This window comes from Hibiscus syriacus, unplaced genomic scaffold, assembly GCF_006381635.1.
Source record: "Hibiscus syriacus cultivar Baekdansim isolate YM2019G1 unplaced genomic scaffold, ASM638163v2 tig00111378_pilon, whole genome shotgun sequence".
Lineage (NCBI taxonomy): Eukaryota > Viridiplantae > Streptophyta > Magnoliopsida > Malvales > Malvaceae > Hibiscus > Hibiscus syriacus.
Window position 1 is genome coordinate 305,293 of NW_024063074.1, and position 27,655 is coordinate 332,947.

At 33.8% G+C, this 27,655-nt stretch overlaps 1 protein-coding gene and 1 long non-coding RNA gene across 2 annotated transcripts; both read right to left on the reverse strand.

Moving 5' to 3' along the window:
* Window positions 1-21,616: 21,616 nt before the first annotated feature.
* LOC120159851 (heat stress transcription factor A-3-like) lies at window positions 21,617-24,178 on the reverse strand. The gene is made up of 2 exons (XM_039170383.1): window positions 23,659-24,178; window positions 21,617-22,856 (listed from the first exon to the last, which is right to left on the reverse strand). The coding sequence occupies exons 1-2, from the start codon at window positions 23,974-23,976 to the stop codon at window positions 21,741-21,743; spliced, it is 1,434 nt and encodes a 477-aa protein (XP_039026314.1). The 5' UTR covers window positions 23,977-24,178; the 3' UTR covers window positions 21,617-21,740.
* A 1,807-nt stretch (window positions 24,179-25,985) lies between these two features.
* On the reverse strand, window positions 25,986-27,400 carry LOC120159853. Its single transcript, XR_005519389.1, has 3 exons — window positions 27,273-27,400; window positions 26,599-27,023; window positions 25,986-26,244 (listed from the first exon to the last, which is right to left on the reverse strand). It is a non-coding gene; the product is annotated as an uncharacterized LOC120159853 (long non-coding RNA).
* Between the last annotated feature and the right edge of the window lie 255 nt (window positions 27,401-27,655).

Sequence of the window (27,655 nt, forward strand, 5' to 3'; positions counted from 1 at the left end):
ATGATATAAAAAGGTGATCCAATGGCCTTATGAAAGGGGGGAAATGATTTTTTAAAAGGGACAGAGTGATAAAATACACACGAGGCAGGGGTTCTTGCTCTTTGCCTTCTTTCTCTTCCTTCCATGGTTCCCACTTTCCACTTTCCAGCATCAAATGGAAAGCCAGACCCCTGATTTCATGGTGACCTTCGTCATCAGTTCACTAGGTTTCATCACCCTTTGTAAACCAGTTATCGGCTTCATCAAATGGGTGTGGGTCATGTTCCTCAGACCACCAAGTCCTCATTTCATCCTATATTCAATTTCCAACACTTACGTAGATATATTTCTACAAACAAATACCTACATTCTCACTATAGTTGAAGCATGTAGAGGAGGTTATGTTGGTGTGAGGCTTTGAAACAGGGCGTGTCCGCGGCCACCGGGAGGAGACTTTCGCTGTCACCGCGAAATCGGCTATTGTTTGAGAGAGTGACATTGAGAACCAATCTAGTATTCCACGACACAAAAGCTTGGTTATCTTCTTCACATTCTGATGTAGATGCAACCTCTGATTCGAAAAAGACGAAAGTAGAACCATCTCTGAAAGTATATACACACCGGAGCCATTGCCGTGGGCCTTTTGATTTTTTTAATTACCTTTGTTGTTCTTTTTATCATTCTTGAAGGTCCACAGAGTGCAATATTCAAGACATGGTTGCTCTCCATTTCAATCGTGGTGATAATCGTGCCCGGTACTGGTTACACCGGACCTTCCATGAATCCCGCTAATGCCTCGGTATCTTTGAATGTGTGGCAACCCGAGGTCGTGCATGGATGGTACAACAACATATCAAGAGTGATCCATCAAGTCCGGGGCTGTTGAGACTTTCTGGGAGCTGCTGGCATGGCTGCTGCTTTTGTAATCGATAATGCAGGAGAGTTGTACAGTTTGGTGCTCGCGTGGGGCTGACGAGGACGCAAACGGCACCGAGGATTTTCTTCGAGCACCGGGAGTTCAAACCCATGTTATTTGAAGTTTTCAAATCTTAGAGGATTCCATTGGTTTAACTTTTGGTGCAGGAACAGCTTTCCTTCTTCGCAGATCAATTGGTAGATCATTTGTTGTTTCTAGGTTAAAAGATTATCCTCAGTTTCGTGACTCCCGTTCCATTTGTAGAATATATGATGGCCTCCTGGTTAGGAATGATGGTATCTGCCTCTCAATTTACTACCATTTTCTGCTATTTCTTCCCAAGAATTTCAGCTTGCTATTTATATGTATTTCAGTTTTTAGTGGTTTTGTCATGCTTCGGATTTAACACTGGGAATGGTGTTTGTTACAGCCAATAACTCTAGCTTTAGTTCAACTCTAAGGATATTTATGATAACTCTAGCTTTAGTTCAACTCTTAAGGATATTTATGATGTGATACATGATGGAGTGAGTTTTCAACTGCACGTTGGATCTTCATAGGCCAACTTTTGAACCTGAATCTCCACTGTGGGTTTTATATTGCCTTCCATTTGGCATATTTTTTGAATAAACTGAGTTCAGCTTGTAAACATTTCAATAATGGCAGTAGACCAATGCTATTTAATTGTTTGAATGTGCAGTGTTTAATTAATTAAAAAACATCTTTGTTTACTTTAAATTGGTACCCTAACTTTGATTTTTTCTCTTGACATCCTTCAATTAACTTTAATTTAATCATTAATCTCTTCAATATTTTTTATTTAATATTTTTTCTCATCTTATTTTACTTTATTCTATTATTTAACAGTAATTTGATATTTTTAGGACAATTCCAGTCAATCAAAGGTGAGTGATTCGAATCGAATAATTTAAATTTTAACTTAAATTCTAATTTTCGCAATTAAAGGCAACCGAAAAATTAATTGGTACCAAAAGGGCGGTTCAAGGGTGCTAATCATTCCTTGACCGTAACCGACTCCCGAACCCGACACGTTTCTGGTACAACGCAAATCAGGTAAGATGGTGTCCGATCTACCTAATATCGCTTTAAAATGATCGGTGGCGACTCCTAACCCATTATTTCAAGTCGAAGCCCAATTCCGGACCCAACCGAAAGACGGTTGCGACAATTGTTTCTGATAACGATATTAATTATAGGTAATATATTTCTTTGGACACTCTTTTTTCCTTTTTAGGATTAAAATAGGTTTTTAATGAGGTTTACCTTTTCTATAAAAAAATGCAAACTAAAGAATTAATTGTAAATATTTAAAATTTTAATGACGAATTTGTAATATAGAAAAAAATGAAATTTTAGAAATATCATAGGGACAAATTGAAATCATCATGTAGTTTATTAAGGTCACTCTATGCAGTTTATTTTTTTTTTTTCAGAATCCAACTTTGATAGCAATGATGGCGAAGTGTAAATATGATAATATTAAATCAATTAAGTAATATGCAACTTCTATTTTTTAAAATTTTCAAATACAATACAACCTCCCCGATAGAGATGTTCATAGACAGACCCTACTAAATATTGTTCTGACCCTTAACTTTTCTTCTTATAAATTTAGGAGTAACATACACGTTTAGTATCTAAACAATCAGTTTTGATTAATTTTAGTATTTAAATTTTTAATTTTTTTCAAAACCATACCTATAGTTTATTTTTATTTCATTTTAGTACCTCATTCAAAATTTAATGTTAAGTTTTGAAAGAATTCGAAAGTTTATATACGAAAACTGACCAAAATTGATAGTTTAGGTACTAAAAGCGTTAAGTTTTTAACGGTGAGATATTAAAATGAAACAAAAATTAAACATTCGGTATGTGTCGAAACGATTTCTTAAAAAACAAATGTATTTAATTTTTAATTGATTTAAAAAGCTCGTCTCGATTAATTTGGGGTGTGATTAGGCACCCAAAAACACATTTGTCATTTTAATAAAAAAATATTAATTTTAATTAAAACAACAATTTTACAGTTTGCATTACCAAAAATTTGAGTTCGGGAGTCGATTACGCGTGGAGAAAGATTAGCACCCACACAACGCCTTAAATCGGTACCTAGTCGATTAATTAGTTGTCTTTGCAATAAATCTTACAAATTCGAATTTAATTTAATTTAAGATCCCTTGTTAAACACATTCTTTGAATTTTAGGACGAAAACGATAATATTTCATTATTTCATATCGAGAAAAAAAGTCTCTCATGCCTTAAAGCATCCAATTCTAACTCCAATCGAAATAAAAAAATATTACTATTTCATTTTAAAATTCATTATTAATTTAAATACATGGATGATAATAAAATAAAATAAATTAAATTAAAATTACCAATCCTTTTAGAAAGAAGAATGATATTTGATTATTTAAAGACGTCGAGATCAGACATTTTATAAGTTTTAAGGATTTTTTTTCTCGATGAATTTAAATAAACGGACATTTTTTTCTCTCGTTCCCAAAATTTAGATGCAATCAAATTTTAAGGTTCTGGGGTACACTTTCATCTTAAAATCATCGAAAATGATTTTATTATAAGTTAATACAATCACTTCACAACGACCATAAAACGAAAGGACATTACCTTTAGTCCAATTATTTGATTGAGTAATGTTATGCTTACGAAGGTATCATACATTTTACAAAAATGATACTATGTAACTAAACTTAATTTAATTGTATATTCATCTAAATTATAAACATTAAAAGATAAAACATATTCATCATTTAAAATACGTACTATATATATTTTACATGCAAAACATAACACATTACAGTACACTACAACTAAAATGCCAATTAATATGCATATATAAAAATATAGTATAAACATAAGTATATGATATGTTTACGTGTAATATATACATACAAATATATCAAAATATAAAGTAATATATTAATAAAAAATATTAAGTTCAAAGATGGATGAAACTCAAGTAATCACAATTTCACAAACCTAGAGACCCCATTCGAGTAGTTTTCCTATGCGCTAAAACAATGTAGCCTTAGAATCCAAAATGATGTCGTTTTGGTTTTCATTTATAAGCCATATTTTGGCTTTGTGAAAACCATAGCCCCCATTTTATTTTTTAAGAGAGAGAAAAAACTGTCTCAACTTCTCTCTCACCGAAATGGATGGCCATCATTCGTCGGTGGTGTTCCACCACCGTTCACAGTGGCTGGGAGAAAACAACGCCCCTCAAAATGCTCTCCTCTACTCCATTAACCCGAAACCAAGGGACCTTTTTCCTGAAACTCAACCAAAATGCCTAGATCTAAGTTTATACATTTCGAAAATAATAAAATCCGGCGTATTTTTGGCTTCCTGGTAACTGGCAACGAAGGTAAACTTTCTCTTCTCTCTACTTTTTCTCTCTCGAGTTTTTCTCTTTTTTCGGATCTAGTTTTTTCTCTTTTTATTTTGTTCGATCTGAAACCTGAATGCTCCCCCTTTTTTGTTTTTTGTTTTCTATTTTTTTAAATGCTCTTGTTGAGTTAATCGATCTATGAATATGGCCAAGAGGGGGGTGAATTGGCAAATAAAAATTCCGGTGGAAGCTTGTGCAGAAAATTGAAAGTACTTGCGCAGTGATTTAGAGTGGTTCGACTTTCTCAACTAAAGTCTACGTCCACTACCTTAGCTATCCACGCTAAAGATTTTCCACAAATTCACTAATTTGTCTTTCTTTTGAGGACAAAGAGTAACCTTACAAATCCCTCAAGAATTATACCTCAAATTCTTGAGAACACTCTCTCCCAAAGAGAACAATACAAATTTTGCAAACTTACAAGAAAATTCTCACAAAGCAAGATGTTTGCACAATTCTAGAACAAAGAAAGAACACTCAAGAATAATACAATTGAGCACAATAAGTGTAAAAAGAATATTGAATGAAATAGGCTTGAAAATGCTCAAACTTGAGGTTTGATGCTTTCTCTTTGATTCTCTCTTGATTCTTGTTGATACTTGTTTCTTGTTGTTGATCAATGGCTTCTAAGCTTGTTTAAATACACCTTCAAATGATTCTGAATCGGTTCCCTAATTGTAAAGTTCAAATATTTTGACCGTTAAACAGGGGGGAATCGGTTCCCTCCGAGCATTCTGTTTTTCTCGGAGCCAAACCATTCAGGGGGAATCGGTACCCCCTTGGGGGGGGGGGAATCAGTTCCCTCTGAACATTCTGGAATTTTTGGCTTTGAAACGGTTCGAAATACTTTGTAAAATTATTTTGAAATAATTTTAAGATTAAAAATTAATTTTACACTTGAGTAAGGATTAAAAATGACTTTTGAAAGATTTGGAGTAATATTTTGATATTTGAATAATTATATCGAATATACTTAGAAAATCTTTTTAGAAAATCTTAAAATTCATTTATCTTAATTTGTTATATCGAAATATCAAAATGTTTTCAACAATCTCCCCTTTTTGATATAACAAAACATTTTAGTAATTTTAAGATTTTGAAATCAAGTTTTGAAATTACTCCCAAATTACTCCCCCTTACTCTAACACTTCTCCCCTTTAAATACTTTAACATTTCTCCCCCTTTTTGTTAAATCAAAAAGACTTTTAAAAGATTTTAAACAAGGTTTTGAAATCATTTAACCAATCAATTATAAATATATATAGCTTAAGCTGCTAATATCACAATCAAGAGAAACGTTAGCCATTAGTTTCATAATCAATATTCATAAATAATGTGACATGGCAAAATTGGTCATATATCTAATTGATGTAAATGATGCAATAATGAATAAATTTAACCAAATTAAATATATAGAAATATAAGTTCAAACATCCATAAATTCAAACAAATTCAAAGTCAAACAATCCACAAATTCAAACATTCCAAAATATCCAAAATGTTAAAACAATAAGTTTGAAGTTTTGATCCATTAAAGATAAGCAAGAACAGGGCCTAATCGTCCATCGGTGCATCAGGAGGAGATAAATGTGACCAAATATTTGTCACATCACGTGAAAGTGCATCGACCCTTTCGTCCAACGAATCAAAACGACGATTATTTGGTCGTTTTGATGGTAGACAATTGGTTCAAGCTCGAAGAGTTTGTCAAATTTCCACTCATGAAGAGTAGGAAGATGACAGAAATTGATGTCTAATATGGCTTGAAGAGATGGGATACGTTCTTCTCGGATTTTGTGGGACTCAAAGTATTGACAAAGCCTAAAGTAGAGATTTTGTTTACGACCGGGTTCATTGAAACAAGAATTGCGAATGGTCATGTTTGGATCATCGGGATTAGGAATAGGAATTTGTGGGATAGGTGGAGGATTTTGAGGTGAGTTTAGAGGTTGGCTAGAACGACTAGAGGAGGCCCTAGAACGTTTATGAGACATGATTTAAGATAATCAGAATGAAAAGATAACCTACAATTTTAAAAACATATGTATGCAAAATAATCAATCCCAAAACTCAATTGAGTCCTCAATATTTAAAGGTTCTTTATACCAATCCTAATGGGCAAAATTTTTGAAAACGATTGAAAAATAATGTTTTGAGAGTCAATATATGTATAGTTTTCATAACAACAACATAATTCAATCAAAACACAATAATTTGAAAAACAATTTTTTTTTATTTCGAAAATTTCAAAGAACTTTGGAAAATTCTTGTGTTTTTGATGAAATTAGTTGTAAAATCTAGTTTCTAATCACTAAACAATCAATGCCCGATCTAAAGTTCAACCTAGAACTAATTAAAACTAGTTCTAAAATCAAAAATTGATGAAAAAAAAAGTTTTAGAAAAATTTGAAGATTTTCGGATTTGAGTGAGATTAGATGAAGTTTGCACGATTTTGATGATTCCAACAGGTTTAGGAGATGATATTTAAAGAAAGTTCTGATTAAAAATGTTGTTTTGATGAAATATGGAGGTAGGGAGAGAGTATAGAGAGGAACGATGACAAGAGAGAAGAGAGGGTTTGAGAGTTTGGGGTGTTTTGCTCGTGTTAAAAAACAGAACCCCAGGGGGTATCGATTCCCCTACAGGGGGAATCGGTTCCCCTTCAAAGGGGGAATCGGTTCCCCTTCAAGGGAGTATCGATTCCATCTGCACCAAAACTGATAAAATCTGATTTTAAACACTCAAAATGCTAAATTAATTTTCTCTAGTGGTATTGGCAACTCATATATTGAAAATGAATCATGTTCAATCAATCAAATTTATCATTAAAATTTATTTGAACATAAAGTTAATTTTCACCAAGAATCATAAACTCCCCCTAACTAAAAGTAATGAATGCGATAAAAAGTACTATTATATGCATTTTTCATTTATTCTTAAAAGTGCTAAAATTATTTTAAACACTAAGTGAAGATAGGTCAGTTAAACCTAATTCTCTCCTAAGTATCCAAAAACGTTCCTTGTCTAAAAGTTTTGTAATGATATCCGCTAATTGATGCAAAGTATCAACAAATTCTAGAACTACATCTTCCTTAGTGACATGGTCTCTAATGAAGTGATGTCTTTGTAACACCCCAAACTATGGGTTAGTGACTAAATGGTAAACTTTCAGAATTTGGTGATTAAAGTAGAAGAATGGATTAGTTCAATGATTTATCTGGAAATAAATCCTAAAAGTTGTTAGTAATTATCAAATGAAGTAGAGGACAAAATGGTCATTTGACTAATAAATGAATTAAAAATAGATATGATAAGGATATATATGTTAGAGGGGATAAGGATGAAGAGATATTCTCTTAATCTTCTTCTTCTTCTTCTTCATGTACGAGAGAAAGAAAGAGCCAAGCTTGCAAAGGTAAGATTCCTTGTTAGCTGATTATTTGTTAATTTTAAGAGTGAGTTTTGATCATTAGGTAATACTTAAGCTTATGTAAAGCTTAAGTTGTCCTAAAATCAAAAGATAAAGAAGTTATGAAAGATTAAAGAAAATGAGTTTCTAAAGGAAATTCTGGAAAATAGTTAGTAAGTGAATTTTGAGAAGGAATTTGACTTGTCATCAATCTAATTAAGAAATATGGAGTGTTAGAATTAGATTTAAAACATGTTAAAAATCTGGTATGATTCTTGAAGTTAATAAAGAGGAGAGGATATTAAGGTAAAGAAGAGATAATTGATTATAAACGAGTTTAAACATGTATATGAAAGTTAGGAATATGAAAGGGGATGAAATATAAAGCATTTGAGTGAAAAGTTGATGATTTTCGGGTTCAAAAAGAGGTTCTGGGCAGAGTGCATCGATGCACATTCATAGTGCATCGATGCATCAAGGTTAAAACCCAGAAATTTGTTTGAAGGTGTATCGATGCACAGGTAGTGCATCGATGCACTCTTTTAAAATAGAAACATCGAATGCAATTAGTGCATCGATGCATAAGGCATGCATCGATGCATAAGGCATGCATCGATGCATCCCAGTGATAATACAACATCGAATGCATTTTATACACCGATGCATCAGTGGTGCATCGATGCATACTTTCATTGAAAGATGAAATTGACATTTTTCTTAGTCTAAGGAGTGAACCATTAGAGTATATTAGTTATAATACTGATATAGATCTATGAATGATTATGTAGATATAGAACGTGATCCCATTCAGAAACAATTGAAGGATTAGAATCGAATCAAAGCAAAGCTAAGGTGAGTGCAATTTAATTGTACTTATGTTATCGAATAAACATTGGCTTGTGATGAGCCAGTGATAGAGTTACTATGGTAAGAAGTGACTCCTAAAATGTTATTTGATATGTGAATGATATGATGCTTATGTGTGTATGAGTACATGATTATATGTATATGTGATATGTGATATTGAACTATATGAAATTATAATATATGAGAATACATGCCTATGTGACAAGCTGTGTGAAACTGAATTAAGTAAATACATGAGAATATGACATGAGATAGATAATATGAGTTATGTGATCATATTAGAAAATATGTTAAGTGATATGTGAAAGTGGATTACATGTTTATGTGAATATGTGATACGATATGAGATTCATAAATATATGTTTATGAGATATATGTTTACACATACATAGGGTATGTGACAGAAGAGAAGGAACATGAGATTATAAGATCAATGATTACACGTATATGTGATACATGACAGAAAAGAAGAGATATGTGTTTATAAGAGAAATGATATGATATAAGTTATGTGATTACATGTATGTATTAATACATCTTGCTTGCATTACATGTTAGTGTGATTGTGAATAGGTAGGAAGGAAACAAATGATGATATAAGAATCTATTATAAGATATATGATATGAAATACATGGTTACACATACATGTGGTATGTGACAAAAGAGAAACAACAAGTGATGAGAAATGTATTCATAATGATAATGCCCATGTTATGAGTTATGAGAACTGTAGGTATAGTTGGCATGCCAAGAGTCAAAGAACTACCTATGTCTTTCAAGACATATGGACAGTATACCTATGTTCTAAGGAATATATGGATAGTTTACCTAGGTTCTTCGGGACCTATGGATAGTTATCGAGGATCTTTATGACCTCTGGATAGTTACCGAGGATCTTTATGACCTCTGGATAGGTCCTTCAGGACATTGATCGAGCTGTGGTGACAACATATGTGTGCACAACCTCAATGTACTCACATACCTTAAGTTCTCACTAGTGTACATGGGCTAATAAAGAGATTAAACAAACATACTGAATGTGATATGTATACGATGGGTTTATAAATGGTTATCAAAGGTAAGTGGTTTGAAATGTGTTACATGAACCATATGATGTTATGTGTGTTTCTTAATGATAATGATAGAGATTATGATAATGATGGTATATGTTTATGTATGCTTTATGTTATATGAAATATTATATGTTTTATATGCCTCACTAAGTCATCGACTTAGCGTGTGATTGTTTCACACGTAGGTTTGGAAAGCGAAAAGAGAAGTAAAGAGGAACAAGACAGGCCAGTTCTCCTTACCGAATGTCAGATCAGAAGAGAGGTCAATAATATGTATTTTTGTATATAAAGTTCTAGTTGGCATGTAATCAAAAGAATATATTGTATAAGCTCTGAATAGTTTTGTAAATGTTTAGAATAAGTTAAATGTTATAAAAGTTTTTAAATTACTCACTATTTTATACGAATAAATGTTTGAAAAGTCAATGTGACACTTCGGACTCGTATCCGGGTCGGATACAGGTTGGGGGTGTTACAGTCTTATTTCAATGTGCTTAGTTCTAGAGTGTTGGATGGGATTTTTAGTGAGACAAATAGTACTAGTATTGTCACACTTGATAGGAATGATACCTACTTCAATTCCATAATAAAACAATTGTTGTTTCATCCATAAAACTTGTGCACAACAACTACCAGCTGAAATATATTCGGCTTCAGTGGTAGATAATGCAACACAATTTTGTTTCTTTGAAAACCAAGAAATCAACATATTTCTAAGGAATTGGCAAGTACCGGAGGTGCTTTTCCTATCTAATTTTCATCATCCATAATCCGCATCAAAAAATGCATGCAAGCTAAAGCTAGAGTCTCTAGGATACCAAAGTCCTAAACTAGGAGTGTCCTTAAGGTATCTAAAGATTCTCTTAACAGCTAGTAAATATGATTCCTTAGGGCATGATTGAAATCTAGCACATAAGAAAACACGAAATATAATGTCTGGTCTACTTGCAGTTAGATAAAGTAAAGATCCAATCATTGACCTATATGATTTAACATCCACACATTTACCTCCTTCATCTAAGTCAAGCTTTGTTGATGAGCTCATTGGAGTGTCATAAGGTTTCCCATTTTCCAGCCCAAACTTCTTAAGCATATCTTTGACGTACTTAGCTTGATTGATGAAGATGCCATCTTTTCTTTGCTTGATTTAGAGTCCCAAGAAAAATGAGAGCTCCCCCATCATGCTCATTTCGAATTCGCTTTGCATTAGCTTAGAAAATTCTTGGCAAATAACATCATTATTAGAACAAAATATTATTTCATCAACATAAATTTGAACTACTAATAAATCTTTACCTTTATGCTTTAAAAACAATGTAGTGTCAACCTTCCCTTTTGAAAAACCTTTTTCAATTAAAAAGTTTGACAATCTTTCATACCAAGCTCTAGGAGCTTGTTTTAAACCATAAAGTGCTTTTGTCAATTTAAGAACATGATCTGGAAATTTTGAATCTTCAAAACCTGGAGGTTTTCCACATACACTTCTTCTTTAATAAAACCATTTAAAAATGCACTTTTAACATCCATTTGATATAATTTAAATTCATGAAAACATGCAAATGCTAATAACATTCTAATTGCTTCCATCCTAGCTACGGGAGCACATGTTTCATCATAGTCTATGCCCTCTTCTTAAGTATACCCTTGAGCAACAAGTCTATCCTTGTTTCTCACTATATTACCACTCTCATCAAGCTTATTCCTAAATACCCATCTAGTACCTACAATAGATTTATTATTAGGCCTTTCAACTAATGTCCATACTTTACTTCTCTCAAATTGATTTAACTCTTCTTGCATAGCCATAATCCAATGTTCATCATTTAATGCTTCTTTAATATTCTTAGGCTCTATGCATGAGATAAATGCAACATAATTGCAAATATTTCTAAGAGAAGATCGAGTTGTTACCCCTTTTGGATGGATCACCTATGATTTCACCATCCTTGACATAGTTGTACTCTCTTGGGTAAGATACTTCCCTTTCTTCAATGGTTGGATTCTCGAGAGGATCATGAGTTTCCTCATCTTTTGTTTCTTCATTTGATGATGGTTCTCCAACGTCATGTCTAACGGCATTTGTATTTATAATACCTACATCATCATTTAAGCAAGAATCCATCCTCGGAATGAGATTATCATCGAAAACAACATGTATAGACTATTCTACAACTAAAGTTATTTTATTAAATACTTGATAAGCTTTAGAACTTAAGGAATAACCCAGAAAAATTCCTTCATCACTTTTAGCATCAAATTTGCCAAGATTGTCTTTATCGTTGTTTAAAACAAAACATTTGCATCTAAAAGGATGAAAATATCTAATGTTAGGCTTTTTGTTTTTAAAAAGTTCATATGGAGTTTTCTTCAAAATAGGCCTAATCATTACTCGATTAATAACATAACAAGCAGTATTTGTGGCTTCCGCCCAAAAATATTTTGGCAAATTATTTTCACAAAGCATGGTTCTAGCCATTTCTTCTAAAGTTCGATTTTTCCTTTCAACAACTCCATTTTGTTGAGGGGTTCTAGGTGCTGAAAAATTATTACTAATACCATTAGAATTACAAAATTCAGTAAATCCAAGATTTTCAAATTCAGTTCCATGATCTCTCCTAACACTAGTTATAGAGTAACCTTTTTCGTTTTGGATTAATTTTGAAAACGTGATGAATTTTTCTAATGCTTCATCTTTAGTACTTAAGAATAGAACCCAAGTATATCTAGAATAGTCATCTACCAAGACAAATATATATTGTTTTCCACCCAAGCTAGTAGTTCTAGATGGCCCAAAAAGATCTAAATGGATCAATTGCAATACTCTACTAGTTGATACATCATTAATGGATTTAAAAGAAACTCGCTTTTGTTTTCCTTTAGCACAAGCATCACAGATTTTATCATTATCAAATTTTAGTTTAGGCAGTCCTCGAACCAAATCTCCTTGAATTAACCGTTGCAAAACACTCATACTAGCATGACCTAGTCTCCTATGCCATAACCAACTATCATGCTCATCCTTAGCAACCATGCATAAATTAGTCATATCTATAGAGTCTAAATGCACCATGTAAATGTTTCCTATTCTATGACTAACAAGCATAATCTGATTAGATGCAATGTCAATGACTTTACAACCATTAGTTTCAAACATGACATTGAATCCCTTATCACAAAATTGACTAATGCTCAAAAGATTATGCTTTAATCAATTCACATATAAAACATTTCTAATTTGTATGAAAGAGATATTACCTATTGTACCTATACCTTCGATGTAACCTTTTGAATTATCACCAAAAGTCACTTCTCCTCCATTTTTGGCGTTAAGCTCTATGAATCGGCTTTTGTCTTCGGTCATGTATCTCGAGCATCCATTATCAAGGTACCATGAATTTGAATTTGTTTCATGTGCCTTGTAGCAATGCTCATTTTCCTACAAACATAGATTAATTTCTAATTTTTGGCACCCAAATTCTTTTGGGTCCATATTCATTAGTTTCCAAAATCCTAGTCCCCTTATGTATCCATTTGTATAGGATATCCTTATCTTTAGTAGTAATGAGCTCTTTAGGAACCCATATACTTCTAACGATTTTTCCATTAGAGGTTCTTTGGGGACCTCTATGATTGTAGTTTTTAAAACTTTTTCTAACAAAGTTGGATTTTGAATTTTCTCCATTTTCAAAATGTTTTGTTCTAACTTTATCAAAAGATGTTTTAAGATCATCAATTTTCTTTTGATGATCATCATTGACCTTTGAAAGTAAATTTTGCAAATCCAAAATTTTCTTTTCAAACTCTTCTAGTTTGATTTGCAAATCTTTGATTTTACTTTCAAGATCGTTGTTGGTTTTGGATATGAGTTTATTTTCATTTTTCAATTTTGAAACATCATTTTTATATTTTAAAAACAATTTCTCATAATCCGAAGCCAACCCATTATATTCCTCTAATAGCTCATCATAAGATAAATCATCAAAATCAGATGAGTTAGAGGTTACCTTAGAATCTTCCCCGAATGCCATCAAGCACAAGTTTGTTACTTGTTGTTCCTCTTCATCAGAACCTTCTTCATCGCTCCATGTAGCCACATGAGCCTTGTGCTTATTCTTTGATTGGCCCTTTTTCTTCAATTGTGGGCAATCATATTTGACATGTCCCGATTTTTTGCATTCATAGCAAATGATCGGGTCATTCTCTTTTGGTTCATTTTTTAGGCCTTTATTTCGTTTGAATTTTCTTCCTCGGTAAGGTCTCATCATTTTTCTGAACCGTTTGGAAAACAATGCCATTTCCTCGTCATCGTCATCTATATCCGAATCACTCTCATCTTTTGTGGATTTGAGAGCAACTCCAATATTTTTATTCTTCTCCTTCTCCTTTGGTGTCTCTTCAATCTTATCGAGGTCCACCTCATCTTCAAGCATCATTTCATGAGTGAGGAGAGAACCGATTAACTCTTCAAGAGTTAAGGACTTTAGGTTCTTAGCCTCGATGATTGTCGTCTTTTTGGATTGCCATGATTTTGAAAGTGAGTAAACTAACTTCCTCACAAGCTTCTCGTTAGGAATGATCTCTTCATATGATTTGAGACCATTGAAAATAGTTGAGAATCTATCCGTCATAGCTTTGATATCTTCATTTGGTTTCATCCTAAAATTTTCATAGCTATGTGTTAGAAGACTAATTTTAGATTCTTTTACCTCATCGGTGCCTTCATGAGTGACTTGTAGTTTATCCCATATTTCTTTAGCGGTTGTACAAGATGAAACTCTTCTATATTCATCTGGTCCAAGAGCATAAAATATGATATGGATGGCTTTGGAGTTGAGCTGGAACATTCTTGTATCTCCTTCACTCCACAATCTTGGATGAGTGAGAGGTTTGATATATCCATCTTCTACAACATTCCATGCTTCCATGTCACTGACTTGAATGAAATACATCATCCTATTCTTCCAATAGACATAGTTAGCTCCATTGAAGAAAGGAGGCTTGTTGACGGGCATCAAATCGAGATTGGAGTCGACATTTGAAGTGGAGGCCATTGATGACTTTGATTATCGATGTAACTCTTCCCGGATCTACTCAAGAGGCGGTTAAACCTTCAAATGAGTCAAGCTCTGATACCAATTGTTGAGTTAATCGATTTATGAATATGACCAAGAGGGGGTGAATTGGCAAATAAAAATTTCGGTGGAAGCTTGTGCAGAAAATTGAAAGTAATTGCGCAGCGATTTAGAGTGGTTCGACTTTCTCAACCAAAGTCTACGGCCACTACCTTAGCTATCCACACTAAGGATTTTCCACAAATTCACTAATTTGTCTTTCTTTTGAGGACAAAGAGTAACCTTACAAATCCTTCAAGAATTATACCCCAAATTCTTGAGAACACTCTCTCCCAAAGAGAACAATACAAATTTTGCAAACTTACAAGAAAATCCTCACAAGGCAAGATGTTTGCACAAATCTAGAACAAAGAAAAAGCACTCAAGAATAATACAATTGAGCACAATAAGTGTTCTTAAAAGCAAAAAAGAATATTGAATGAAATAGGCTTGAAAATGCTCAAACTTGAGGTTTGATGCTTTTTTTTATTCTCTCTTGATTCTTGTTGATACTTATTTCTTGTTGTTGATCAATGGCTTCTAAGCTTGTTTAAATACACCTTCAAATGATTCTGAACGTTGGGGATGATTAGTGGAGTCAATAGAGTCGTTTTAGTGTGAAATCAATTAATAAAACAACTTGGAGCGTGGGGGGAATCGGTACCCCCTCATGGGGAATCGGTTCCCTAAGTGTAATTTTCAAATATTTCGACCGTTAAACAGGGTGGAATCGGTACCCCCTTGGGGGGGAATCGGTTCCCTCTGAACATTCTGTTTTTCTTGGAGCCAAACCATTTAGGGGGGAATCGGTTCCCCCTTGGGGGGAATCAGTTCCCTTTGGACATTTTGGATTTTTTGGCTTTGAAACGGTTCGAAATACTTTGTAAAATTATTTTGAAATAATTTTAAGATTAAAACTTAATTTTACACTTGAGTAAGGATTAAAAATGACTTTTGAAAGATTTGGAGTAATATTTTGATATTCAAATAATTATATCGAATATACTTAGAAAATCTTTTTGGAAAATCTTAAAATTCTTAATTTGTTAAATCGAAATATCAAAATGTTTTCAACAGCTCTTCTTCCTTTCTTCTCTGTTTTTTCACCCCCAAAGCATCCTTTTTGATTTCTTCTTACTCCCCTTTTATCCTTCATGCCTACTTGATTTGGTAATGTTTTGATGAAGCTATGGCCGAGTGGAATGATTTCCCCTAAACCTTAATTCAATGATATGAATTTTTCAGGATTTTGAAATTTTTTAATGGCTTTTGATTTTTTAATGATATTATTGACTTGTTTTACTGTAAATAATGGTGGAGCAGTTGAGGATGACTTCAACAACAGTGGCACCGGTGGTGGGGGCTCTAACAGCGATGCAACACTGGTGGAAACATTACTAGTGGAGGTGGCGGCGACACTTGGAGGCTAGGCAACTAGGGTTTCATAAAACCTTAATTATTTTGGGTTTTGATGGGTTAGGGTTTTAGCCCGTTGACCCCTTATAATTAGGCCTAAATTGGGCTTGTTAAGGCATGCAATAAAATAAAAATAAAAATAAAAAAGGATAATAATTGTAATATCCCAAATATAAGGTCGGTGATCAAAGTGAAAGGATTTAAAATTTGATGGATTAAATTGAGTAAATTGAAAAGTATAAAGAATGATTTAAGAAATTGTGTTTAAGACTAATTATTAAGAATGTAAGAATGATGTGGCAATTTGGTCTTTCATAAGGAATGAATTTAATATTCATTCTTTTGGGATATTTATTAAGGGTTAAAAAGGGGGAATTGAAAAACTGCGTTCTCTATTCTTCTTCTTCTTCCCGTCGTCCTCGTGCCCTCCATAGCAAAGGTAAGTTTTCTTCAAGTTGGGTTTTCCTTTTGTTTTTGGGTTGGTTTTGAAACATTAATTGATATAGAGGCTTAAGGAAAGTTTAAGGATGATTAAAATTAAGAGATTAGTGATTTATTAGAGATTTAACAAAATGAGTTTTTAAATGATTTGATGAAATATAGACAGTTACTGGAGTTTAAAAGCATATTTGACTTGCCAAAGAAGTAAATAAGATATTTAGAGCCTTAGAAGTGATTAAAAACATGTTTGAAAAGTTGGTGTGATTCGTAGTTTTGAGTGTTCTTTGGAGATTTTAGATGTTATAAGAAGATTTATGGATTTAAGTTAGTTGGGTTAAGTGATGATGAGTTTAATGGTATGGTTAGAGATAAAAGTAAGAGATTTAAGCGAAAGTTTGGTAAAAATCAAAGTGAAATAAGTAAAATATGGGTAAGAGTATCGGTACTGGAAGAATAGTACTGATATTATAGGGTTAAATTTGAGAAAAGAGGATGAACAGTATCGATATTGATGCAAGTAGTATCGATACTGATGTGGAGGTATCGATACCAAGAGGAAGGCATCGATACTGTAATTGGAAAATGGATTCCAGAATGAAAAAATGGTATCGATATGAAATAGGAGTATCGGTACCATAGTAGAGAAGTATCGATACTAGAGGAGGGCTACCGATACTATTCAGACTGAAATTTTAAGTTAGGGTGAATTTTAATAGAATTCGAAAATAATAGTACTTTTAAGTATTATTATTTTGTATAAACGTTAGACAATATATTAACATTTGTAATGTATGTGTGATTATGGATGCTTGTGTAGATCGTAACCAAATTCTTGAGTCAAGCAAGCAAAAAAGGCAAGGATAAAGTAGCATATTATTCGGTCTACAATTAAGGCATAATAGTGAGGCATATCAGGTGAGTGCATTTTATGTACTTATATGAGATGAGGATGACTTGCGATGAGTTAACCTCGAATGTTTTGATAAAAGTATGTTTTACAATATTTCGATATATTTGTATAATGTTTATGGAAATTATATTACGAATAATTTTAGAGTATGAATTGCTCTAAAATGAATAGATGAACTTTTATGTTGTTTTAATGGTTATCGATGTTTCAGAAATAAATGTTTAATTTGTGAATTGGGCTTAAAAGCCCATTGTATGTGCATTGAGAGTCATAGGTGCATTTCAACATAAATTGTATATGGTGGTTTTCGATCGATTTTGTGTAATGCATAATGTTGCATTTTCGTATCAGTATTATGTGTACTTTCTTCGTATCAGTATTATGTGTACTTTCGGCACTAGATATGCAACCATGGTATTCATAATGAGTTTGTGAATTACCATTTCGTCATACAATTGTATATAAAAGTTATCGATCAATTTTGTTTAATGCATATGTTGCATTTTCGTATCAGTATTATATGTACTTTCGGCACTATGTGTGCATCCATGGAATTCATAATGAGTTTGTGAATTACCATTTCGGCACTTAGGTACAACGCATGTACCTTGCATTCTCATTTGACATACATTGGGCAAATAAATGATAATTTGGAAAAATACTGATTGATAGTTAAACTAGGCATACTAAATATTGTTTCGCAGGTTATGTGAATGAAACTTGGTTTGCCAAGCCAGTTTATGTATTAATATGATTTATACAATTTAAATTCATATTTTGATAGTTTATGATACACTTATACTTAAGTTACACCTCATTTGTATTATTATGCCTCACTAAGTAAATACTTAGCGTGTGTTGATTTCACGCGTAGGTATTAGTACAAGCAGAGTAAGGAGTGCAACTGACAATGTCAATCAAGGGTTGCCTCGTCAGTAACTGTATGACAACTATGTCTACTTTTGATATTATTATATGACATGTAATAGACTTATGATAAGGCTCTGTAAAGTATTTGACTTATGATGATTGTAATATTTAATATGATAGAATTTTAAGACTATTTACATATTAAAAATTAATGAACATTTTATTAATATTACATTAAAAAAAATTATGTATATAAACAAAATTTTACTGGTTTTCAAAAGAGAAAGTGTTTTATAGGTCATGTGACTTGTGTACAGAAACGTATACGAGAAATGGGTGTTACAATAATAATGATAAGAATAATAAATAAATAAATAAATAAATAAAAACTCGAACAAAACGGGTGTCTACAGTATGGTTTGGAAAAAATTGAAAGTTTAGTACTAAAACGGATCAAAGTTAATAGTTTAGGTACTAAACTAAATACGTAGTTTACCATGAATTTAGGGTAAATTACAAATTTGGTAACTAAACTTTACTCTATCTCCTATTTCACTCATTGTACTTTAAACTTTTTCAATTTCCTCATTGAACTTAATACATTGGATTTTTTTAGTCATCCGTCCGTTAAATAGTTAACGACGTTAAAATGGATAGTTATATAGATTCAAAACGACATCGTTTTGGTGAAAATTTTATCTTTTTAAAATAAAATCATTTTTATACCGTTAATTATTTAACGAAGAAGTGACCAAAATAAGACAAAGTAAAGTTCAATGATAAAAAAACCCAATGTATCAAATTCAGTGAAGAAATTAAAAACTTTTAAAGTTCAGTTAATAAAATAGGAGAGAGAGTAAAGATCAATGATGAAATTTGTAGTTTACCCCTAAATTTAAGCGAAAATAACAGTTATCACATGATATGTCATTTGGAGTAACATGTATTCGTGATTCTACACGGAACCAAAAGAAATGACGCCGCCGCCGCCGCCACTATTTGATATGCTTGCTCCAATATATTATTAATCACATATTAGCTAAAATGATAATTCACTTTGCAACTTAATTACTGATCAACATAATTATATGTATTTATAGTTTATATAATTATATTAGAATCCAATACCAATCTACGTATCATCCAATATGCTTCGACTTTAACAAGTTACGATAAAAAATTCTTAAGAACAAATAGCCCCTTCTTTACTGATATGAATAAACTAATTTCTAAGAGAAATATTAAATTTTGAATGAAATGTGCCTCACATACTCATTGATGTAAACTGAACCATAAGCCATGAAAAATATACCAGTATTCTTTCATATGCTAATGGCACGAATCAAACGATCTCGGTGGTAAATGAATTTTTATTATTTCTTGATGTTCCAAGTTTAAGCATCATGAATGTTAGGAATGTGAGCGGTCAATGTCAAAAGATTAAGAATTATCTTCAAACAAATACGGTCTTGTACTTACCCAGATAAATGAGGTTACCATTTGGCATACAATTTGCATGCACAATAGGACCATTTTTTCTGCACTCTAATCTCTAATCTCTAGCATGAATTAACTTACCTCAGTGATTAAATGAATCGTTGTTGTTCTTAGAGGTCACGGATTCGAACAACAACAACTACAACAATGTGATTGAACAATCATTGTTAAATAGTTTACTATGTAACTACCTTAACTTAATCCAAAATAATAATAATAATCTCCAGTCCCTACCTCGCCATCCTTTGATGTGATATTCGGGTACACAGCTCCATTAAACATCCATTGGCTGAAGGCTCACAACATAACAGCCAGCCATACTGATTTTCATCAGCGGGAACCATAAGCTCAGCCTCTTATGTTGCCTTTTCCAACTGGTTCGCAGAACCAGAAAATTCAAATATCCAATTATCTGATCTTGCACATCATCCCCTCAATGCCCTATCCAACCCGTCTTTCTCATGGTATGCCACTCCAAGTATCTAGCAACCAAATAAATATTGATTCGATAGTGACTCATGTCCAATTTGATATGGGCCGAAACTACTCAAATCGGAAGTAACCATGGTTTTGCTCTCGGTATTTCACTTCTAAATGAAGAATCAAATGGAAGGAGATATTTTGACAACATTTGTTCCCACAATTTATTTGCATTCGACACTTATGTACATCATATATTTAGATATAAAAATGCATTGCCTTAAGTTAGAATTACATAGCTTTCTAATAATACCTTGACGAACAAGAAATTTTCTGAAAATTCATGGTATAAAGGAAGAGCCCAGGCTAAAACCAATTAATGAAACAAGCCATAGGCCTTGTAAATTATAACCAGACCATGACTCCTTAAATTCCTAACAAGATATCTGCCAATGCAAAGCAAAATTGTAGTAATTGCCACTGTTGCCGGAGATCCTCCGTCATCGGTTCACCCTCTTGACCCTGTTTACTGCAGCTCGGCACAACCTGCATCTAAAGGAAATACGCTACGAGGATTTTAACACAAATAATATACTACTAAACAAATACCATGATATAGCATCAAATGAAGCACTCGATTCAACACACCAATTCCCCCCAAGCACAGTAATAAAATGAAGATGAGTATAAGATATGTTCTCAACACAAGTATCAGATCCTGAATGCTAATATCTAAATATGTACAAGATAAATATGTTGAACCAGGTACTTTAAGAAACTTGAAAACTCTTAGATAACTCTAGTGAATTCTATACCTAATTGTTCAACTATCTTCGGATTAGAATCGAAGACATCTATCTAACAGCATTCATTTGTTACAATGAGTTGCAACTTGCAAAAAACATGCATGCTAACAGATGAAGTCAATCAAATCTAAAGTCATGCAGTGACCGGTTAAGTATGCAACAGGAGAGAAAACAACAATTAATGTCTCTCTCACCAGATAATCGCATGCCAGTCCTGCCAAACAAGGGACAAAGATTATGCCACCAAGCTGAATGGATGTAAAGTCCTCCAACTCAACCTGCAAAATTTTCGTAACTCAAAACACACCAGTAAAGTGTAAAACCTGCAATTTCAAGTGTAACCCATCATATTGAGCAGCAACATAAAACACTATTCATAAGAGTTAGCTTATAATTGAAATTAACAAGTTTCCTTTTAAAAATTCAAAACAAATAGAAAGGAAAAGAATATGAAAAAATTGTATTAGAGAAAAAAATGGCATTCAATTAGTACGTTCATAAATCAATCGTCCAATCAACCATTCATCCTAGTAAATAAAGATAACTATGATCCAAAAGGGCATCATTGTCTGCCAAGGCAAATGAACCCTTACGGATCTGTCTTCTTAGACCTATTAGCTTCTAGCTGGCCAACTTGATCCTGAGTGTTGGGATTATCAGAAGGAAATTCCTCAGCTGGCCATTTATCAGTGCCTGAATCTTCTGCTGCTTGCAAAAACCCGAGATCCCATACATCAGATAACCCACCAGTTACTCCCAAATCCATAAGGTCATAGGTGTTGAGATTACCCCATAACTCATTGCTAGAACTAGGCATACCAGCAGTACCATCAAAATCCATGCTCCATACATCTTGTTTTGAAACACTTTCACTAATAGATGAGAACTCTGGGGTGGTTTTCTGCTTCACTAAATCCTCAGGGGAAGATATAAAATACCCTGGATTAGTCACTTGTTCTGAGCCTAGTACATTCTTCCCATTCAGATCTTTGATTTCCATGCCTGAAGTGCCTTCTACCAGCTCTGAGGTTCCGAGAAATCCATGTGCAGTCGCCAGCTCATCAGATTCAACTACATCATCATCAACTCGAAATGGAAAGCCTTCTGCACCTAAATCACTTCCAGCTACACCCTTGGGTAGATAATCTGGAGACTCTTCAACAGAAATCGGGTTTACATCTGGGGATGAAGAGGAGATAAAAACGTTTCTCCAATCAGGACTATTGTACTTCACAATCTGCCCTTCCGCAGGTGTTTCTGAATCAATCAGTTCAACTGACCGATGCTTGACAAACTTCCTCCACATCCTTGGGGAACTAATTTCTCCCTGTTCCTTATTTTGTCTAAGGCGTGCTAAGAAAGCCGGATTCTGGAATAACTTGGCTAAGAATGAAACCATTTGCTTCTGCCTTTGTTCTGCTGATTGAAGCCTCTTGTTCACCACCTCAACATGGCGAGCTGTACACTGTTGCTCTTGCTGCAGCTCCATTACTTCCTGCATTAACATGCTCTTTTCTTCCCTCAGCCTTTCTATTTCACCTTCCGCTCTGGACCTTCCCACATCATTATAAGGTCTGAGATCACTACCAACCTGTTGTGATTGAGGTGACTTACGCCTCTGAATGTTCTTCAAAAGATGTCTCTTCCCTCGCTGAAAAGCTTCATTAGCAAATTCCCACTTATCCGTATCGATTTTGCGAAATCCCTGAAAACAATACACAAAGATAATTCAAAATGGGGGAAACAGCATTGTTCGGAAAAAAAAGGAAAAGAAAAGGGAAACATCAAAAGGTATAATTCACATAGGCTTGTTCAGAAGGATCCAGGTAGATCATCTTCATAACATCAGCTTTCTTCAAAAAGGAAAATTTAAGAAATAAACACATCATCTTTACAGAAGCTCAAAGGAACAAAACACGAACAACTCAACGCTACAATTAATCTGTAAAACAAAACCAGAACCCAAGTTTCTACCTGCTTGAGGATGAACTCCCAATCCAGCAGAGTTTCAGCAAATGAAGCTGACCACGAAGACGCTTAACCAAACTTCTAAATAATATCCACATAATACAATTTACTTGTCTAAAATACATCCAAGTTTACAGAAGAACCTTACATTCGATTAGAATACAAATAAACACATCATCTTTACAGAAGCTCAAAGGAACAAAACACGAACAACTCAACGCTACTAATCTGTAAAACAAAACCATAAGAATTAAGTCTCAATTAACCCCTTTTTCCGATTACAATGTTTCTGTACAACAGTTGGATAATTTACAATGTTACAAATGAAGGGTACAACTCGGGCTTCTGAAATTACAGATTCCAGTTTACAGATTAAGCCTTTTAAAAAATACAGAAAAAAAAATCAAAATACAAACAACAAAAACAAACAAACAAGCAAGCAAGCAAAGAAAGTGAAACAAAATTTACAAAACAAAATGCCATCAGCGATTTTTTTTGTTTGGGTTTTAAGAAGGCCGTGTTATTGCAATAATACCCACGTAAGTATTGAGCTGACGAACAAAGCTGGAGAAATTATTGTGCTTGAAATTCCGAGGGAGTATGAGCCTAGAAAATTCCAGAGGGTCCCAGACCACGAAGCTCTCTCCGGTCGGACCCCAAGAGATTATCGGATCCAACGACGCGTCGTCCACCAAATCAAACGTCTTCGACAAAAAAGGCGGCACGGGGTTCCCCTGAAGAACTTCCAAGGGCTGAGGCACGCCGATCAACTCCGTCCCGCCCGTTGCCGATGAAAACGTTTCCAGTTCCATAAAAGGGGAAGGAAGGGGAGGGTGTTTTTCTTCATCTGAGTTCATTTCGTTTTCTTTTTTGAGTTTAAGGTTGGATTAAAGTGGGGAAGTGGGGTTTTTAAAGGGTTTAAGCCGACAAACTGTGGGCACAGAAAAAAAAAATCTTGAGAGTCGGCCATGGTAAAGCTGAGATTGTTATGCAACCGCTGCCATATAAAAGAACACCGACCCAAGTTTTGGGTTGTTTCCAGGAAATGAGATATCAGAATCTTTGTGGTGGGGAAGATATTTTTGGTCTATGGGTCAAAATTCTTAAGGACGAAGCTAAATCCAAGCGGCCAATCAAATGAGAGCGTTCTTAGTTTGGCCAATCAAATGAGAGCGTTTTTAGTTTGGCCAATGAAATGAGGCCAATTTCCACGAGTCTCCGTTTTAGACTTCGTATGTTTCTTTCAAGGATAAATTACATAAATACCAATAAACTTTCTTTTCTCTCTTATTTTGATCACTATACTTTGAAGTTTTGAATTTCTCACTAAACTTTGAATCGTATCTTTTTGGTCACTCTTTTTTTATCACTCTAACATTATGATCACATGTCATTTTTTAGTTAATTTTGAGTTACCACATAAACTCTTATTATATGTATTATGTTGTTTATCAATCCAAAACAACCATTTTTGTTTGAACCTAAAGCAACGTCAAAGTAAATCTCTAATCCCACAACCATCATCTCTAAATTAAGACCAATTCAACTAAACTTCATCATCACCAGATATCGTTTCATTCATCTCACTCTTTCAGTCACCTTCAATTTGTCGTTATCGAATCTCTCAATCTCATGAGAATCATTTTAATTTCTCAAGAATCTTTCATTATCAGACCAAATATAATCCCTAATTTTATCCCGTCACCTTTAGTCATTGTAAAACTCAATACCCACTAAGCTAATACCTATTTCCAAAACTAAAATTCAACCTGAATCTTGAACCAAACATAATATTATAGCCATCATTAATAGTAAAAAAAGTAAAAATAAATAAATAAATAAATAAATAAAGATTAAGAGATAATTCACCTACTAACCATCGAAGTACTTATGGTAAAAGAAAACTAAATCACATAATCAAAGTAAGGAAGAAAGAAATTTTTTTAAAAAGTGTCGTGTGTCAGATTTTAAAACATTTTTTTAATGAAAAATTCGTTAGATTCGTACTCATAAGATGGAAAAGAGTCTAAAAATTTGAGGTTGAACGGTTACCATCAAAGATGGTAGATGATGAATGACATGAAAATGTAGTGGTCGACAGTGGCCATTAGACATAATACGAGTAAATAGAGAGAAACTGAGGGGAATAAAAATGAGAGCAAAAAGGGATTTTATGGTTAAAATGTGGCTAAAGTATCTCCGATGGTACGCTGAGGTTAACGTAAATTATGATGTGTCGCTCGATGTTTGTCTCTTGAGCCTCCTGTTGTACCAATGTCTATATTATGTTTTAGGAAGAAGGTAATGATCTTTTGGTATGGAGTTTTGTTTTGTTGTTTCGACAGGCTGAGAGCAATACCTGCTCCCTTGTGTCTGAGGTAGTTGGCGTGACATTCGAAGTAGGTGAGTGTGAGGCATTTTAATTCGAATGGCTTTGGTATATGGAGATTTAAAACAATATTGTTTTAGTGTAGATTTGATGTTTGTAAAATATTATTTTGATGTTTGTATCTTGTTATAACACTGTTAAATAATTAGCGAAAAAGTGACCAACCTACAAAAAAAAAAAACCACTGTGTTCTATTTTTTTGGTAATCTCGTTCAGCGGTTATTATGCTATATGATAACTAAAATATAAATAAAAAGTAACGTGATTAATTTTATCATTACCAATCAAACGAAAAAATCAATAAAGTATCGACTTAAAAATGCTGACCTAAAATGTTATATATTTTGATCTATTTTCGGTTGTAACTTAATATGTTATCTTGAGTTTTAAAATTGATTCAAATTTAATATTAAGGGTATCATTTTAGGCTGCAGTCGATTATTCCTTTTACAATTTGAAGTGATCAAAAAGACTTTCTTCACAGGAATTTGATGTACTTTGCTTCACATTTGGAATACAATTTAAGCTGTGCTGATGATTAGTTATACAAGTGGGAGTAGCAGATATGAAATCAGCAATTTAATATCAGTGATGAGGATGCAGATCCCAACTCCTGTCTGCAGTGATTGGCTTTATTATGTTCCAATCTCGTCCCAATCCATGGATCCGTCTTCAAACCCCAACTCTAATTGTTGAAGCCTGTTATGTTGACCTAACCTGCTCATTGCAGCAAGAGCTGAAACAAGAACCAATTCGTGATATGATGAACAATGATGATCAAATAAAACAAAGCTTCATTCCAATATGTAATAGGATTTCTTTCTTTCTTTCTTTCTTTCAGTTGGGTTCTTTTTACTACAACTACTAACATCTGTAATGCTACAAGTGTCGTTGGCTTCGTTATGTTATGTATGTAAAGTTCCTTGTAATGCCTCGGGTCATCCGATGACCAAGTAAACTAATCATGACCGGAAACAACCTTATCAAAGAAGGCATGCATCACCACGATACGGAAGCTTATGTTGATCTTGATGATATGTATACATTTTTCGGGGTAGTTTACTCGTTTATGAGAGCACTATATTTGTACCTTCAATTATTCTGTAAAGAGCAGGCCACCATCTATCTCTGGGAACTTGGTGCTGCTGAAGCATATCATCTATAACTTCATCATTTCTTTCCCTCCAAAAACACCCTGCAGAGTTATAACTGCATCTTCGGTTTTCTCGAGGATATTGCCTGTATCTCCAACATCAAACCTTTGGAGATCATTCAGTGATGAAGTGAGGCTAACAGCTATGGCAAATTGTGCAGCAGCAGCCCAGCGGGATGACGCCTGCCATCTCATCCGACCATCTAACCGTGTGGCATGTTCTCCACTCAACCTGTTCTCCTCACCTCCAAAAACTGAGCTACGTAAGTATTCAGCATTTGCAGGCCCTGTGCTTTGAACCATTCTAGAGAATGCACTTTCTTCATTAGCTAGCAGTTCCTCTGGAGTATTGTGCTCTGAACCTGAGAGAATCAGAAGTTACTAGTCATCACTAATGTGTATCCTCGTTTTCCCAATCAGAAGATGACTTATTCATCGCATAGAAAAAGTCAACGTACATTAAGCTAGAATTTGCTAAGCAATTCCTGGAGAATAGTCGATCTCACTTAAGGATATACTAAAACTACAAAATGTCTACTAAACGGGATAGAAATTGCAGAAAGAACAAGAACCAGAATTATATAACAATAACAATGAGCAAGAAGGCACACCTGACCAGCATCAAGCACAAGAATCTGGTCGCAGTCTATGATGGTATTTAGTCTGTGAGCAATAATCAGCATCGTGCAAGTTTTGAATTCTTCGCGAATGGTTTTCTGGATCAGGGTTTCAAAAAACGGACCACGACCGCGATTTCGTCCGCGATATAGTGGTTTCGCCACCGTCCGAGTTACCCGCTACACCCGCAATAATTGATTGCGAGATACCTCAACAAACCTACACCACAATAATTGTTTTGGCAGATGTAATCAACAAAACTAGCTTTCTAGATCAATATTACCTTAGGGATAGCTCAAAAGAGCTACTCATATCAGAATATTAATTTGGCAGTCCTAATCACCCCTAGTTTTCTAGATTAACAATTAGGCGCTGT

Coding starts and splice junctions, on each gene's coding strand:
- LOC120159851 (XM_039170383.1), bottom strand. CDS start 23,976: ATGAACTCAGATGAAGAAAAACACCCTCCCCTTCCTTCCCCTTTTATG. Junction 22,857..23,658: donor TTCGTCAGCTCAATACTTAC/GTGGGTATTATT, acceptor TATTGTTTTCAG/GGATTTCGCAAAATCGATAC.